The 16,992-nt window shown below is 41.7% G+C and overlaps 1 protein-coding gene across 3 annotated transcripts in view; it reads left to right on the forward strand.

The window, feature by feature from the left end:
• Nucleotides 1-2,164: 2,164 nt before the first annotated feature.
• The window catches only part of tfb1m (transcription factor B1, mitochondrial), a 30,419-nt gene continuing 15,591 nt past the window's right edge, over nt 2,165-16,992 (forward strand). Inside the window, exons 1-6 of one of the 3 annotated variants that reach the window (XM_019887245.1) lie at nt 2,165-2,199; nt 3,634-3,782; nt 4,279-4,430; nt 4,664-4,772; nt 6,054-6,205; nt 6,619-6,738. In XM_019887245.1, the coding sequence (XP_019742804.1) occupies nt 2,168-2,199; nt 3,634-3,782; nt 4,279-4,430; nt 4,664-4,772; nt 6,054-6,205; nt 6,619-6,738 (714 nt within the window). In that variant the 5' untranslated portion in view covers nt 2,165-2,167. Of the gene's footprint in view, nt 2,209-2,238; nt 2,258-3,633; nt 3,783-4,278; nt 4,431-4,663; nt 4,773-6,053; nt 6,206-6,618; nt 6,739-16,992 lie in introns of those variants that run through there. The other 2 variants (XM_019887247.1, XM_019887248.1) reach the window with 2 other exon arrangements.

Raw genomic sequence — 16,992 nt, forward strand, 5'->3', positions numbered from 1 at the left:
TCTCTCTCTCTCTCTCTCTATGGAGGTGTGTGTGTGTGTGTGTGTGTGTGTGTGTGTGTGTGTGTGTGTGTGTCAAATAATATGTCACTGCCCAAATGGTTTGAGTGTCTTTAGGGGCCACAGTAACAAGACAATATAATCATAGTACCACACTTGTACCAAGCAATTCTAAATTTGTTAGTCTGTACATCTGGTTTCACTTTTTGTATTTTTGTTCTTATAGGACCCATGAGACCTCCAGAAAAATAACAGATTGCTGACCCAGAGGTTATTGTTGATCATGCTACAGACTTTACCTTTCCTTTGGTTTCTGTGTTTATTGGCGTCAGCCAGTTATTTTGGACTGTCCTCGAAATTACATACACTCGAGTTAGTATGTTTTCTTCTGATCTTCCACTTATAGTTTTGACTTAACAACCCAGAAAAGTTAATTACATGTTAAATATAATTTTCTTGTACGTTTTATGGCAGGAGGGGTTTCTCCTATCTCTCAAGATGATTGCATTGTTAGGCTTTGCAAGAAATTGTAATAAGCCCTTATAGAATTTAGAAAAAAATAATGCACAGTGAAAAGTTTAAAACTTAAAGGACACCTTTTTACAATATTTCTTAGCACCTGTTCTCAGTATTTTGATTGCACAATTCTCCAAAGCATGTTTCCTTCAAGCTTTTAATTTGTCACTCCTAGTTAAGGTTTTCTGTAAAACTGACACGTAAAATAAAAGAGAATCAAATATACTGTAATATTGTGTATTCAAATCACCAAATGCTCAAGCAAATCATATTATTTCATCTCACCAAAGTCTGCCATCGCATGCGAAAATCCATTGACAGGCCAACGGAAATCAAGGCAGCTGTTATGGAAATTAGGAACCTTCAAACAACTGCTACACACAGAGTAGCAACACATATTGACAGAGCTTATACATTTTTCAGACATATATTCTTTTTATTTCTAGAGCTCAGGTAAAGACCTTCTCGACCTCTTTTGTTTCATTAGTACTGCCTGAGGCGTGCCACTCTAAAATCGGACTTGCCTATATTCTCTAAGAGAGAACTCTGCTACCTGTACTCTGACTTCCTCACACATTCCAAAACCGTGGACGTTAAACATTCATAATTAAAATAAAAAAAACTTACAAATATTCTGTATTTAAATATATCTTATTGATTAGATTTTTTCCTCTTCTTTTCTCTTATCTATCTATCTATCTATCTATCTATCTATCTATCTATCTATCCACCCGCCCGCCTGCCTGTCTGTTTTTCCGTCTCTCTATATAATGTTATTTATGTTATTTTATCTTGAGGGATTATGCAGACTGAAAATATGTGTTTTAAAACGGCACTTAAAATTGTGGAGAAAGTCGGAGTGATTGCTGAAGTGAATTCATCAGATCAACTCCAAGGCTCAAGGCGCTGGACCCAAGAGGATTTGCGGGTTGATATTACAATGCGGAGCATCCATCCATCCATCCATCCATTTTCTGATCCGCTTTATCCTCAAAAGGGTCGCGGGGTATGCTTGAGCCTATCCCGGCTGTCTTCGGGCAGTAAGCGGGGGACACCCTGAACCGGTTGCCAGCCAACCACAGGGCACACAGGGACGAACAATGATCCGCGCTCACATTCACACATCGGGACAATTTTGAGTGTTCAATCAGCTGCCGTGCATGTCTTTGGAATGTGGGAGGAAACCGGAGTACTCGGAGAAAACCCACGCAGGCCCGGGGAGAACATGAAAACTCCACACAGGAAGGGCGGAGCTGGAATCGAACTCGGTACCTCTGCACTGTGAGGTCGACGCGCTAACCTATCCGCCCCCCAATGCAGAGCATCGAGCAAGAAATGCGGTGAGTATGGGATGCAGAATAGAAAGGGCAGAGTTAAGACTTGGGAAAGTGGCGCCAGGTTGCGGACAATCGGCCCGGTGAATATATCTTGGGAAATCTAGTTGACAATTTCTTTTTAAAAATGCTGTACGTACAAATTACAATACACACAGCAGTGTCTGTGAAATACCGCCGTCTTCTGGCCATGAATCGTTACTACATCAACAACGAACGACTGTTGAAGGGCAACCTTGAACCCCGCCTGCGGCTTCTCATTGGTGGAATTTACGAGTTTCGCAATCTCATTGGCTATTTTGGCGTCAATGGCATGACGAATGCGGAAATATGAAGAAGAAAACCAGCAGCGGTGAGAAGCGTGGTACATGTGTCTTATTTGACTTTGTTTCGTTGTTTGTATAGAATAGGTAATTTCATTTATGTTTACGCCGGACTCGGTTGCTTCTGCCATAATTTATAGCCTTTGTTAGCTCTTGATGAAGGAATGAGGAGTAAACGTTAGCTACCTTTTGCTAATACAATACAGTACAATACAATACATCTTTATTTATGTAGCGCTTTCAAAATAGCTATAGCTGTAACAAAGCGCTTTACAAAACAGTTAACATAAAATACAAAATACGGTAATATAGCACAAAATAAGACATGGACAGTAATGCAATCATATCCATATTCCAGCATACGCCTAATGCCTCCCCGTGCCACAGCTAATAATATAGATGTACTGTAATACTGATGTTTTAAAAATTATCCATAGTTGTTTATATAGCAACTTCATTGCTGAAGTAGATGTGTCATACAGTCAATGTTAACAGCCGTGACTAAATCATTTTCTACTCTACCTTATCATTGAACGAGTTCAACAATGGGTTTCAAATTCATTCATTAAATATTTTACGGAAAAAAATGTTTTAAATTGAAAGTATTTCGGATGCTGTGCACTTCTGTGGAATGTACCGTTCTCCGTGTTGTATATTATTAAGCCACAAGACGGCGCACATGGACCATGGGCGTAAATGCAGCTTCTTCACAGTATGAAGACGTGAGAAAAATCGATCCCCAGAGATGGAAAAATAAACATTATGGGCGTCCGCAAGCAAAGTCTTGAATATAAGCGAAAATGAAATGACAATCCTGTGGGAATTATGACAAGACGAGGACGAGATATTTCACTTTTCTGTGTTGTTTGTTTACAGGCTTGTATGTTTTTTTTGTTGTTTTTTTTTTTACCTGAGACTGTCCCTGCCCCCATAGATTTCTTGCATGGTACACGGGCGTGATGGTGGATGTCTTCTAAACTAAATTCTATTTTAATAAATACACATTGTACGTTTTCTTGAATAGTAACTATATTTGAGGGGTTGTTTCAACAGAATGTATTTCATCGCCAGCATGCGTGAAATAAACAAATGCAATGTGAAGAAAACTTTGATGAAAACTGAGTGCATAGAAGAAATCTGATTAACGTTCTGTTTATTAATAATACAATTTGTAAACTGTCAAGAGACTTTGTGGACACCTGCATTGCCTGATAATACTGCTTCACATAATGCTCATGCTTAATTTGACTTTAATTGCATTCAATTGTGTGACCAATTTGACTTAGTATTAAGTCTTAAATATTAGATACCCATTCTAAAGACTTGTGGGAACATTTCTTCAACATGTCTCTGTGATCATACATGAGGGTCCATGTTTTCTCTGTTAGACATTTATGTCTTCCATGCAATAACTCAGGAAAATGAATCAGATTTTGCCTTATCTTTTTGTTCTTACTTTTTAGTGTGTATTTTAGAGAAATGGCTGCCTCTGGAAAAATTGCATCTTTCCGCTTGCCTCCCTTGCCCACTGTCGGCGAGCTCATAAAGCTGTATAGCTTGAGAGCAGAGAAACAGCTTTCTCAAAACTTTCTTTTGGACTTGAGGCTCACAGGTTGGTCATACTTCCACACACACTACACTCTTCTGACTCTCTCTGCAATGCACCAATACCTGCTACTTCCTATTCCTCATTATTTTGTCTACACCAGTGCACTTGACTGCGCAGCTCCACACAGCCGTGTTTCCAGAATTAAAGCAGACAGGCTTTCCTGTTTGGGTCATGTTGAGGAGATCTCCTGCTAAACTGAATAAAGCTAGTCATCAGCCCTTGTGGAGCTTAATATAATTAAATGTAATGCACTGCAAGTCTGATGCACCCTTCTGTGATTGGACAAGGTGACCGTTAGATTAATGCATATCATCTTTATATATCGCTACATCACATTCTATTCATCTAAATTTGGATATGCAATACTGATAAAGCTTTTTGATGGGAACCTGTTGTGTAATTTACATGATGTATGACTTCTATTATGCAAAAAAGAATGTTATTAACTAATCACATGGAGAGCGGCATTAATTTGATCATCCATCTCCCATCTTTTCAGACAAACTAGTGCGGCAGGCAGGAAATTTGAATAATGCCCATGTGTGTGAAGTTGGTCCGGGTCCTGGGGGCTTGACCCGGTCCATTCTGAATGCCGGGGCAACGGACCTGCTTGTGGTGGAGAAGGATTCACGCTTCATCCCTGGATTAAAGGTAAATGAGACTCTCCACTCAAGATGGGTAAATGTCATTGCACCAGCATGTCATTGGTTTATTGTAGAGAGAAAGTTTACACACGTGCTTCTATCCTTTTTAACATTTTTTAATTCATCTATTTTCTTCTGCTGCATCATTACCACCCGGAGGGAGACTGATGAGGCTGCATCGTTTCAGTGAACGCTCCGTCATATTTGTAATTGGATGTTGTTGCATCTCTGTTTCCGCAGCTGTTGTCTGAAGCTGCACCAGGCAGGTTGAGGATTGTCCATGGTGACATTCTTACCTACAGAATGGACAGAGGGTTCCCAGGAAGCATTTGTCAGCCGTGGGAGGAGGGTGAGATTATTTTACTAATGCCACACTGTATTCCAGTGATTACTGCTCATTTTGACTTGTTGTGCCTCAAAGCTATAGAACTCTCTCCATGTATACTACAATGATAATACAGTACATTGAAGCGCACATACAATAACGCTGTGACAAGTGTTTGTAGATTCTCAGCCATTCAGCTCATGAGGCAACTGGACAGATACATCTGCGGTTGTTTAAGACATTTCACCTTTAGTCCAAACTACTTCTCTACTTCGAAATCTTAGGTGCGAGTAACCTCCTCGATTTATATTTTGGGAACTGTGATAGAAGAAACAGAATTTCTCTCTGTCCTTGAAATTCTGCCGCCAACCCTACTACAAATGAAATTACAACCTGCCCATGCTGTTAATTTATTTTGCCTGAAAGACATGTCTCTGTCAGTTCTAAACTCAGTTCAATCGAGAACTAATGAGTGAACCTAGTATAATTTGTGTGATAAAAGAAAAAAAAAAAGGTTGAAATTGATGAAAAGGGATAGCCCGCCGGCCATTTTCCCCCTGTGGTTTTGTGGGCTATCCTCGGGTACTTCAGCTTGCTCCCACATTTTAAAAACATCTGTGTTAGGTTATTTAGAGAGTCCAGCTTTGTTATGTGCCCTGCAATTGACTGGCGACCAGTTGCCATCCACCTCAGTCATTTAGGTTAGGCGCCAACTCATCCTTGACCCTTAAAAGGGTAAGCAGTTGAATGCGGATGGATGGAATTAGGGTCACATACGGATATGAGTATAAATTAATTTGAACGATTGAACTTGATGACGCTTTTTTTGGAAATACAAAGAATCCATTCCAGAATAAAACGATCTCCACCCTGAAACCTTTATTCACTGTATGGTCAATGAACTAAAAAACATTTAAACATTCTAAACTGTAAGAGTGTAAAAAGAATGTCACCACTGTGGTCATAAGCATGAAACAGTCAATGTGTAGTCATTCTTTGCTGAAGTGCAACAAAAACGGTCAATCGCAAAGAAGATATCGTGGGAGGTTGCAGGTCACCTTGCTAAGCACAGATCATTTCTATTCCGTACAATTATCCCTTTTCTACAGTGATTGTCCACATTAAGAGTCAAGAGGGTGAGCTGGAGTCTAACTCTGGTGAAGTTGGGCGAGAGGCCGAGTACATTTTTTGCCACACTCTAAATTGTATGTTCAACTTCAGAGGCTCCACTGTATTTGAATTTGTTTTGCTAGCCAATGAGATGATACCTGCTAATGTAAGCCCTGATGTGCATGTGTTTCACAGATCCACCAAACCTTCACATCATAGGCAATTTACCCTTCAGTGTTTCCACGCCGCTGATCATCAGCTGGCTGGAAAACATAGCCAACAGGACCGGGCCTTTTGCTTATGGACGCACCCAACTCACGCTCACCTTTCAGAAGGAGGTTGCACAGGTGCGAGAGTTACATCTTGTCTGTCCGTTTGTCTGGAGACTGCTTTCACGTCTTGGAGAGTCCTGGTAGAAGCGTATGACTGAATGAAAAGACGAATTTGCCATGTTGAAAGTACATTTGGGCCAAACATAAATTTGAATTGGCAAATGTGTGAATGAGTAGCAACTCTATAAGGAGTGGGAATTAGTTCACAATAAATATCATAACCATAACTAAACAAGATGGGGAAAAAAAAACGACCCTGATTGCATGGCTGAGTAATCATTTATGATTTGCAGGCATGCAGTATGCTTGCTTTCCTCTATTTGCGTGGTTACTACACCAACTGCGAAGAAATGTTGAATGAGCTCATCCTGTGACGGTGTCTTGTCAAACATGCTCCTGTGTTGCGTTGTATTGTCTTCTCCAACCAGAGGTTGACAGCCAGCACAAAGAGCAAACAGAGGAGCCGTCTGTCCATCATGGCGCAGTATCTCTGCACCGTCCACCACTGTTTCACCATCCCGGGAAAGGCCTTTGTCCCCAAACCAAAGGTAGGAAGGAGTTGAATATTGGTCCGTCTTTACTTTCAGTGCAGTGTGTGAAACCAAGCGTAACCTAATTGTATATTTTGTTACTGAGGCACTCTGTTTAGTAATCTCCATGGAGTCGTTTGATTGCTGCCCCTTCAATAATCATCGTCTGATGTGTTTGCTTAAGCGTAGAAAATCCACACATGCCTCCTTAGGGGCGTGTTGCTGAAAATAGCATTTCATCTTTCACAGTACATTTGATTTCTTTATATGTTTGTTTTCCAAAAGCTCAGTGTTTATTTCAATCAGTTGCAACATTGTAGCTGAAAGGCCATCAATGCCAGATGGATTTGTTGTTCTTATTTCATGCTTGTTGCTGGTGGACAATTGTGGGACCTCGACGTTAAATCTGTGGCCTTCTTCATTTGGACCCATGTGCCCATCACAAGTCCCTTGTCATGTCACCATCACTCATCCCTCCCTCACCCTTCTTGCTTCAAGGCTTCATTAAGGCTGTGTTGAATCACTTTTGTCTCTCTTCTGTCTTTGGACCATTTCTGGGATGTAATGATGCCTGGTGGGTATTTGAGATGTGGCACCCTAGCGCTGCTCCTCGTAATGAGGCCCAAGTTCTTTTTTAGGCCCCATTTCTGCCTGTGTCTGTTAGCCTGTGTGTGGATCAGCCGAGGAAGAAAGACACAAGACGCTTACATAACACGTAAATGCAAGATGCTTTTGCTTTATTTTCAGGGTCCGGATTCATAGTAAGACTAGAGGGCGGATCAAAAATAAAAAAAACCTTGCCGGAAAGACTCATAAATTAAAACATATCGGCGCTGGTGTCTAAACAGCTGCATCGAGATATTTATTTTGAGATAATAGACAGGAAGCCTCTTTAAAGACTCGGGAGGTTCCTTACAACCTGGTACAAATGAAATCGTGTTTTTTTTTTTTTTTTAAGTTTCTGAATTAAAGGAGAGGTGTAAAGTTCATGTCAGGGATGGACTTTTGGTCCCTTGAAGATTCTGTGGTGCTTTAGGACACATTTTGCATAAATAAATCATTCCCTGTGAGGAGCAAAACGAGGCAGAGTGAATGGGACCAGGGCTGATTTCTCATTCTCTTAGAAGAGATGGCTCCGCTGATTATTTCATCACAGTCAGCTGCCACTCAGCACGTTACTTTTATTTACTCTTGTGTGTCTTACTCCTGTCTGACATCACCCTGCAAATTAATAGACATCAGCATGCTGTGCTATAAATGTACATAAAGGCACGATCCATACAAACACGATTACAGAGGGATCACACTGCACTGCGGATGATTCAGCACCTCCCACATGCCCATACAGGCCATCTTTGCCGCTCTAAATGTTTTAATGGGCACTTGGTAGAAATGATATCATTAGGAAGGATGATGGCGCTTTGATGAGCAGACCCCCTGGTGCCGGTGCCCTATAAAAGATCACGGCGCTCAGAGTGCGTTAATGCGTGTATGTACTAAGCTCTAGACACTATATCTGGACTTAAGTTCTGGGACTCCGGGCCGTTATGCCGACAGGGAATGAAAATAGTGTTGGTCCTGCTTTTCAGCTTCACACCTTCCACTTTTGTGGGGACTTTTTGTTGATCTTGAGAATGTGTTTGTTAGTACTCTGTCCAGAAGAGCAGTGGTAAGGTCAGAGGTTACAATGTTTGGTGACAGGGCATGGCCAACAATCTATGTAGTTGTTCATCTGAGAGGTGTTTGATGAGGAGGTTGAGGTCAAGTTCTTCCACACCAAACTCATCCAAGCATGCCTTCATGTACCCTGCTTGTGCACTGGAGCACAGTAATGTGAGAACAGAAAAGGTTCTTCCTCTCTTCAAATAGAATTATTACCAATGTCTTTGTAAATGAGGGATAAATATTCAAATCAAACATAGAGGTCAAGCACACAACCCCTTATTAGGTAATTAAGAGACTATTGTCTGTCGGTATGTTTCTTGTTGTCTACCATGGATGATATGCATTCCCGTAATTTCTCGAACAACACTCGTGTGTAACTTGCCTCCCCAAAATCACCCCTCAAAAGCTGATTTTCGGCCTCACAGTGCAGAGGTGCAGTGTTCGATTCCGGCTCCTGCCTTCCTGTGTGGAGTTCGCATGTTCTCCCCATGCCTATGTGGGTTTTCTCCGGGTACTCCGGTTTCCTCCCACATTCCAAAAACCTGCATGGCAGGTTTATGGAACACTACACATCAGGGGTAGGGAACTCCGGTTCCTATCGAGCCATATCCTGCCTATTTTAGATCTCTCTCGACTTCAACGCCCTGATTCAAATGATCAGTTCGTTGATCAAGCTCTGGTGTGTTGGAGTAGGGAGGGGATCTAAAACAGGCAGGATATGGCTCTCGAGGAGCCGGAGTTCCCTACCCCTGCTCAAAATTGTCCCTTGGTGTGAGTGATGGTTGTTTGCCTCTGTGTGCCCTGTGATTGGCTGGCAACCAATTCAGGGTGCCCCCTGCCTACTGCCCAAAGATGGCTGGGATAGGGCTCCAGCATGCCCGCGACCCTTGTGAGGGCAGCAAAAAAAAAAAAAAAAAAAGTTATTTTTGAGAAATTATGGTATTTACCCCTAAGTTCAAAATGTAGTAGTAGAGTGTACTTGATTAAACCATGTGCAGCCTGTCAACAAGCGAGTGGTTTATTTTGAATCCTCCGCTTTTGACGCTGTTTTAAATTATTTTATCTATTGCCTCCATAAGGTATTTTACAAACAGTTTTTTTTCAATATTTTTCTCATTCCAATCGTTTTTCCTGTGAAATCTTGAAATCATGTCAACGGGTGCTGTTTGCCTTTATACTTGACTGAGGGTAACCTTTTTCCGCATCATTACAGATACATTCCAATGTTCGACAATATAATGGTGAGGGAGGAAGATTTTTGAAAGACGGCCATGGCTTGAACAGTGTGGATATTTTATGCCATGAAAAGACAGACATAATTGTCAAATGAACATTTCTGTCAGGAAAAAGAATTATATTTTTTGAAAGGCTATAGCAGGAAATATGTTGCTGCTGATGTGTGGAGCTTATAGAGAGGAGCATTATGTAAAACAGTGGACCAGTGCTTAGCAAGCGAAACATTTCAGCTTACTCATGAAAATTAATTTTCAAACACACTATGCACTGATGAATGCCTTCACGTTTCAGCAAGACTTCAAGCCTTTAAACTGGAATATGCAGGTTCCTTCTAGGCTGTGTTTGCCAACCTATTTTGGGCCAAGGCATCCATTTTGCAAAGAAAAAATCTCACGGCCCACCACCGAACAAAATTACTGAAATAATGATGACCGCACTGAATGACCAGCAACGGTTTTGGGTTATTCACTTCTGTAATATATTTTTATGAGGATAACAGTTTTGGAAAATGGATGGGTGTATATAAGGCATATTTCAGGGTATCTGTGTATAAGCCCCCCAAAAATCATATACAGCATAAAATGGTAAAATATCTACTTCACTGAGTGGGCAAGTGTGTTTGTGTGTTCCACACACCTATAGACAATAAATCGGCTCACTGGTGTAATCGTGGGCATTATCTCTTCGCCTCTGAAGCTGTGGGCTCACTGATTATGTTAATGAAGAGGGATTTGCTCAAATTGATACACAAGAGGTATTTCTTTTTGTGTGCTCTTGGGATGGCTCAACCCGAGCCTCGTGGTTCTGCTGCCTGTGAGTTGTGGTTCTCCTTAAACTGCTGAATAATTTATGCTATCTGGTAATAACAGTGCTTACTTACCTGTGCAATCAAATCCAAATGAGATTCAATACAGGAGCTGTATAAAAACTGTTGTGGGTTTCTAATCGCACGGGGGGGGGGCTTTAAATGCCTACCGTTTCTCTCTGCCGCACTCTGTGTTGCCAGTGGTGATTTTCAGCTAATAGCAAGTGCGATGTTACACATATGGCAATTAATAATGTATGACATTTTTGGGGGAATTGGTTTGAAGTTGTGCACTCACAAGAAAAGCAATGAACCTTTTTCAGTAGCCAATAAAAGAATGCAGGAGGGGCTGTGGTGCTGGACATGAAGCCACCAATGGAATGAGGAAGGAATTGTTGCATCTACTTTGCATTAATGGCTGCTGTTACCAATACAGTACAGTATTGACATGGGGGAGGGTCAGCGAGGCCTCCCTATTTTATCTGTCAGCCTTGTTCTCCTCACTCCCAGCTGCTTGTGTCTTATTGAGTGATTGAGATTGCCCTTGGGGGTTTTAGAGAATCGCGATTGGATGCTTTGATGGCATTCTCTCGAGCGGCATACACCCGAGGCAGATCACACCTGAGCCCCCCTTTTCAGAATTGTATTTATTTATTTATTTTGTGGTCACTGCCCTGATACATTCTCACAAAGCCTGATCTTTGAATCTGTTCGAGTAACCCTCTGGGTTCCATACTCGTTGGCCATTTGCATCCACCTTGCTCCCTTTTGTTTTTGTTGTTTTTTTCCTAACCATTTTAGCCATGTAAATGAGAAAATAATTAAATTTCCCAAAGGTAGGGATTGTCTTATTTTGCAATTTTCAGCTTCGTTGGTTTAAATTTGTCATTGACATACTGTTTACATGAAATGGTACCTTTTGACTGAGGTCGTGGCCAGTTCCCACGTGGGGAACTGAAACCCATGAATGCGTATTTTATTATTTATTTTTTTTAATTCCTTGTACGTAATTGACTGCAGTGAATCATAGACTTTGTTCAACACTTTGACTCGATTTTTGTTTTTGTTTTGACCCAGATGATATCATTTATTGATGTTTCATCAATGGAGCAAGTTCCTCGGTGTGATGCAGTTTTGATCTTAAGAAGTAGAGATATACTCTGCTCACCATGGAGAAGAATTACATTAATAATACATTTATTTATTTATTTATTATTTATTTGTCATTTAAAAAGTGCAAGTTCCCTATCAAAAACTTGAAGAACACAAATCTTCAAAAATTGCAGAATATATGAACCTGGTTTATTAAAGGTTTGTGTGTGCAAAAACAGATGGAAACTTGCACACAAATAATGTGGATGTGGAAGCTACTTAACTAACTAGCTGCACCCAGGATGACTTCTGCCAAGCTTGCAGTTCATTTCAGGGAGCAGTACAATCACACGATTCAGCACTCTCAATGTAATTTATCAAACTGAGACAAATTGTGACAGCTGATTTTGCATCTTGAAATACACGCAGTGTTGCCAGCGTTGCACAGGCAAAATGAGAGGCGGCTAGGCGAACGTCCCCCCTGTGAGAAATTGAGATGGACTGATGCCACTTTTTTTCAGACTAAACACATACTTCAGGTACTTAAATTTGAGTACTCACGTATACCAAGTCCTAATACTTGATTCTTATGTTTTACAATTGTGATGATTTTTTTTTAAATTTTGTTTTACTTTTCTCAAGTATTCTTTGAATGACATCGCTCACCTCAGATTGCCGAACAGAAGCATTTTCGTTGTTAAGCACGTTGCTATAGGTCTCACTATGAACCTGGATGGGTTGCATTGAGAAAACTAACGAAAGAATGCCTAAAATAGTTTTAGCCGTAAGTATAACTTGGCCAAGTTTACTTCACACTTAACCTTTAAGATTATTCAGGTTTGTGACAGTCACAACTTGCAGCCTCCTCATTGTGAGAAAATACAAGCAGGAAATATTTTAAAGGAAAGAGCGTTTAGTGAAATAACCGTTCAGTTAGTGTTAAACACTGAGACGAAAAAAATTGTTGACCCTCTGGAAAAACCTGCTTAATTTGATATAATTATGTTTTCAAGATGTCCTACACATTTGCTCGTTACAAGTGAGGAAGGAAAATGACCCACATGGCGAAGCCTCATTTCAAGGATCGGCCAAAAGTCTGCTTCATGACAAGATGAATCTGATTGGAGAGCGAGGCATACCTCCAACAGATGGTCGGCTGTCGCGGCTGGTCGTCAGCCCGGTCTTGAGTAATGGTTACAACGGGCGGCTCAAGCCAGCTAACTGAGCCTCGCAGGAGGAAAGCCCTACAGATGTTCGCCTTGTACACAGTCATCAGTTAAGACCACAGGCCAGATGAGCTGAGCCTAAATTAAATTTGTTAATGCCGCATTGAACATCCATTAGAGCTGGTGACTGTCCAGGGAGGATGCAGAAGCATTGAGCTCACTTTATTTTTGTCCTCCTCCCAGCTATGCTGTTAGCTTGTGTCCCAAGTATGAAGGTAGTCTTATTGCTTAAATTCTGGATGGTGAAACCGTGCAGTGGCCGACACAGTGATGGATACCGTTGCTGTGACCCAATGTGGCAAGAGCGCAAATTTATTCCGCGCGACCGCACGTTTTTCCTCACCTCCTACCGTGCACACGCTCTATGGCCACCGCAATTTATCCCAGCCTCCTCCTGCCTCGTAAAACGGGTCAAACGTGGTATCAAGAGGATCGGGGGAAAGTTATTTTCAGGGACCCGTGCCAGCACATTAAACGCCTGAGGGTTTGGTCTTGTTAGAAGTGTAAAAAAAAAAAAAAAGGTTCTCCTCTTCCAGCCGTATGCAGCAGTTTGCAATGTCTAAACGTCAGATGTGCTCTTATCGTACGACTTCATAACTACATAGCTACACAACTGTGATATTACCATAATGTCGCAATGGGAGAAACATGATTTGCTAGTTGGTTCAAATTGAGGCTGGATCTCTTTCACCTCACAACCAAACAGATTTTGAGACCCTGAGATTCGCAGCCTCACCAAAACAAACCACTACCAAGGGCCGAAGCAAACAAATGTTTTTCAATTAAAACAGTCTGAATGGCTGCTAGTGAAGACATCCTACAGTTCAGTTGCCGTTCAGTTACAAATAACCGTTTAAATGGGACCAAAATATCTGTTCCACTTTTTAGCCTCTTTTTGTTAGTCTCCAATGGGTCAGTACCTGAAATGGAGCCTGACACGCTGTCCACTGATTGGCTGACAGAGAGAAACACAGAAAACAGCCACAAATCAATAGAGACATTTGCGTTGAATGATATGGATGAGCATAATTCGTTTGAATTTATTATTCACATATTTCATACAGATAACGGTATCCACCCCGCTCTCCAAAAATACATTTAGCCTCGCCCGGCTACCAATTCCTCGCATGTCGCCTCGTGCTGAAATATTAAGCGGTCTCCTTTTGAACTGTCACAGTGTATTGTTTTCTTCCACGTAGTCCCTTTGTCGACCCCATAGCTTGTACTGCCTTCATCAGCATTTTCCTGGGCTGTCAAGGTCGCTGCCTTGGTTCCCCAGCTTTGCATGTGCACCGGGACTATGGGTACCTCCAAACAAAGGAAGGTCACCCACCGGCGCGGCCTCGATAGGAACATTATATCTCGAGTATGATCATTCGCAAGCTTAATAGCCGTCTAAAACAAAGAGCGGTAACACCCATAGGCTATTTACTGGAGATTTCCGCTGCATTTCGGACACACGGATGTCTCCCTCATCCTCGCCAGCATGACTGGCGGAGTGTGCCGCGTTCGCCTCATTACGCCCTACTCTTTCTGTTTGTCCACAGTCGCGAGAAGGTTATTTGTAGATGAAGAAGACCAAAAAAAAAAAAAAAGACATGTACGAATGTGACGTGGGCTACGTTCAAAAGAGAGGCCCCTGCTTGGAAGTGTCGACAGTTCACCACCCCCTCGTCTAAGTTCATGTTCAGATCTGTCATTGCGTCAACTCAAGGTGGGAGTCTTTGATGGAAAATGTAGGTTAAATACACGGAGGAGCAGATCTTATTAGTGTTTTTCCCACGAGAGTAGCAGCTATTTGAGCTGCACTCTTGTTGCATAACTGCAAGGAATGGGAGAATGTGAAAATATTCTGTGTTTGTTTCAGGAATTTCCTCTCAGTTTGATGCTGCTCGAGCTCTGATAAATTGTAATAAAGGGCCAAACCCTGTTTTTTTTTTTTTTTTTTTTTTTTTGCAACAGCACATGTAAAACTGCCAGTGATAATAATAATAATGAGAACAAGAAGAAGAAAAATAATAATACATAGACTACAGTATTCCAGGGCACTGGAAAACTGTCCCCTGTAACGGTAATTTACTCTACTTGCCGTGTTCATTCCCGTGATGTGTTAAATGCCACTCAAAGTAAACCTGCATTTACGATCATAAAAGATCATAACTCCTCTTTTACTGTTAAATCCAAGTGCGGGCAGCATGGCGGTGGAGTAGTTAGCACCTCTTGGCTTTAGGCTCAAGTTCTCATCTCAGGTCTTGCTTTGTGGAGTTAGCTTGTGCTACCTGTGCCTGACAGGTTGTTTGGCTTCCTCCCACTTGCAAAATAATGCACGTTGGGTTCATTGAAAACTTTAAATTGTCCACGGGGTCTTAGCCCAAAGTCATCTGGGATCGGCTCCAGTTCACCCACGATCACATTGAGTACAAGTGATACAGAAAATCGATGGATGTGAAATACAAATGTTGTTAATCTGATCCCCTACCCACCACAAAATTGCGTTTTTCAAATATACATATTTTCATACAGTAATGAATTTTACTTTAAAAAGCACCTTCCTCTTTACGTAGGACAAATCCAAAATTCATCTCTCCGCTTCCCTTTAATTCCATGGAAGGTTATTATTCATGCTGTCATATCCGTGAGGAAATGCTCGGTGAGCTCGGGTGTGACATTCAGAGGAGAATTCTTTTTTTTTTCCTTTCTTTTTTTTTCTTTTTCAAAAGCCATTTGCACACGACGATGTATTATGGATGCATACAGTCAAACCAATGCCGTGGCTCCCCAGGGTGCTGTGCTGCGTAAGAGCAGCCTGGCTGGCCGGCTGCACTCAGCACAGTCCGTACCATCCTACAATCTGTACATTTGGCAAGACTGGTAACTGCCGTCGTCTTCACCCTTATTAGCCACATGCGTAACATACCCCAGCAGGCGTCTTGCTTTCATAAAATAGTTTTATTAGTAAAAAATAGAACTACTTGCACAAGCACATTGAGACAACTGTTTCAGAACTTGTGAGCTGCTCATCATCACAATTATGCTCTGGCAAAATAAGAAGTGCTAAAGCATCCACAAAAATAAGCTGCAGTTTATCAAAAACGATAAATCAATGTATTGGTACAGTTTCTATGCACATTTGTAACTTCAAATTCTTAGGACCAATTTGCACTTGGGCCATTTCTAAGCTAATGAAATTGCGTGCTGATATCAAGCTGCACAGACACACACACACAAAAGAGGAACCTCTAGCTCGTAACTCCCTGCTGGAGTGGTCAGACGTCATTCCCTTTTTTTTTTTTTTCCCCCTTTCAGAGTGCCACTTGCGTTGTGTTTGTACTGGTGCAGGGAGCTTGAAATGCTCAACCATTTGAAACAAACTACTCCCAAAATAGAAAGACAGAAAAAGGTGCATTGGAGTTCTCTTCTTATAAAGAAGATATGGTATGATCATGGTATTGTATCTTCTATTGGAACAAGCTGAGGGAATTCCAAGTCCCTCAGCATAAACAGACACGTAGATACTTGTGTACAGCTGCCACAGACCCTTGAATACTCCTGAATGAATACATTTGTTTAGAAAATACCACACTCGTGTCCTCCCCACGCTCATGCTTTAGTAAATCTCACTGTGCTTTGGGAAATCAGGAATAAAGAGGATTTGAAATAACCCTCGAAAGCCGCCCTGGACTGCACACAAGCATCTGTTTGACTTGAGACTTAGTCTGGCAGAACAAACCCATAAAACATTCGCTAATGTACAATACATGTACATAAAACACATTAGAAAAATAAAGATAAAGGATTCCGGGTCGTAATAAAATGTCATCATGAGACTACAGTATTTGGCACATTCTTGAAGCGTCAGTATTAGTTGATGACATGGCACATTCTTCGCATTTTTTTTGTTTATTGCATTGCTTCTGGTGCCAGGGCACTGAGTTATTGTCAGCAGACCAGCTCTGTTGGAGAAGCTGGGACAAGATGGTGGAGAAACCTGGTCCCGGAGGGATGCCAGCGCTGGAGATGATTCCCATAGTGATGCCTTGTGGTGTGCCGGCAGCGGCCTGCAGGTGGCGAGCTGGGCTTAGCCATCTGCTCGCTCCACAGAAAGCTCAGCGTTTTTTTGAGAGAGAAGGAAGGAACTGTGCGGTCCAATGCATCACTGCCAAAACCTGTCCACATTATAACAGAAAAGCGTACACGCACACCGGTACAGCAAAGCGCAACAGTGCCCTTGACATTTCAGTAGGTGAG

Source organism: Hippocampus comes, unplaced genomic scaffold (genome assembly GCF_001891065.2).
Source record: "Hippocampus comes isolate QL1 unplaced genomic scaffold, H_comes_QL1_v1.1 scaffold176, whole genome shotgun sequence".
Classification (NCBI taxonomy): Eukaryota; Metazoa; Chordata; class Actinopteri; order Syngnathiformes; family Syngnathidae; genus Hippocampus; species Hippocampus comes.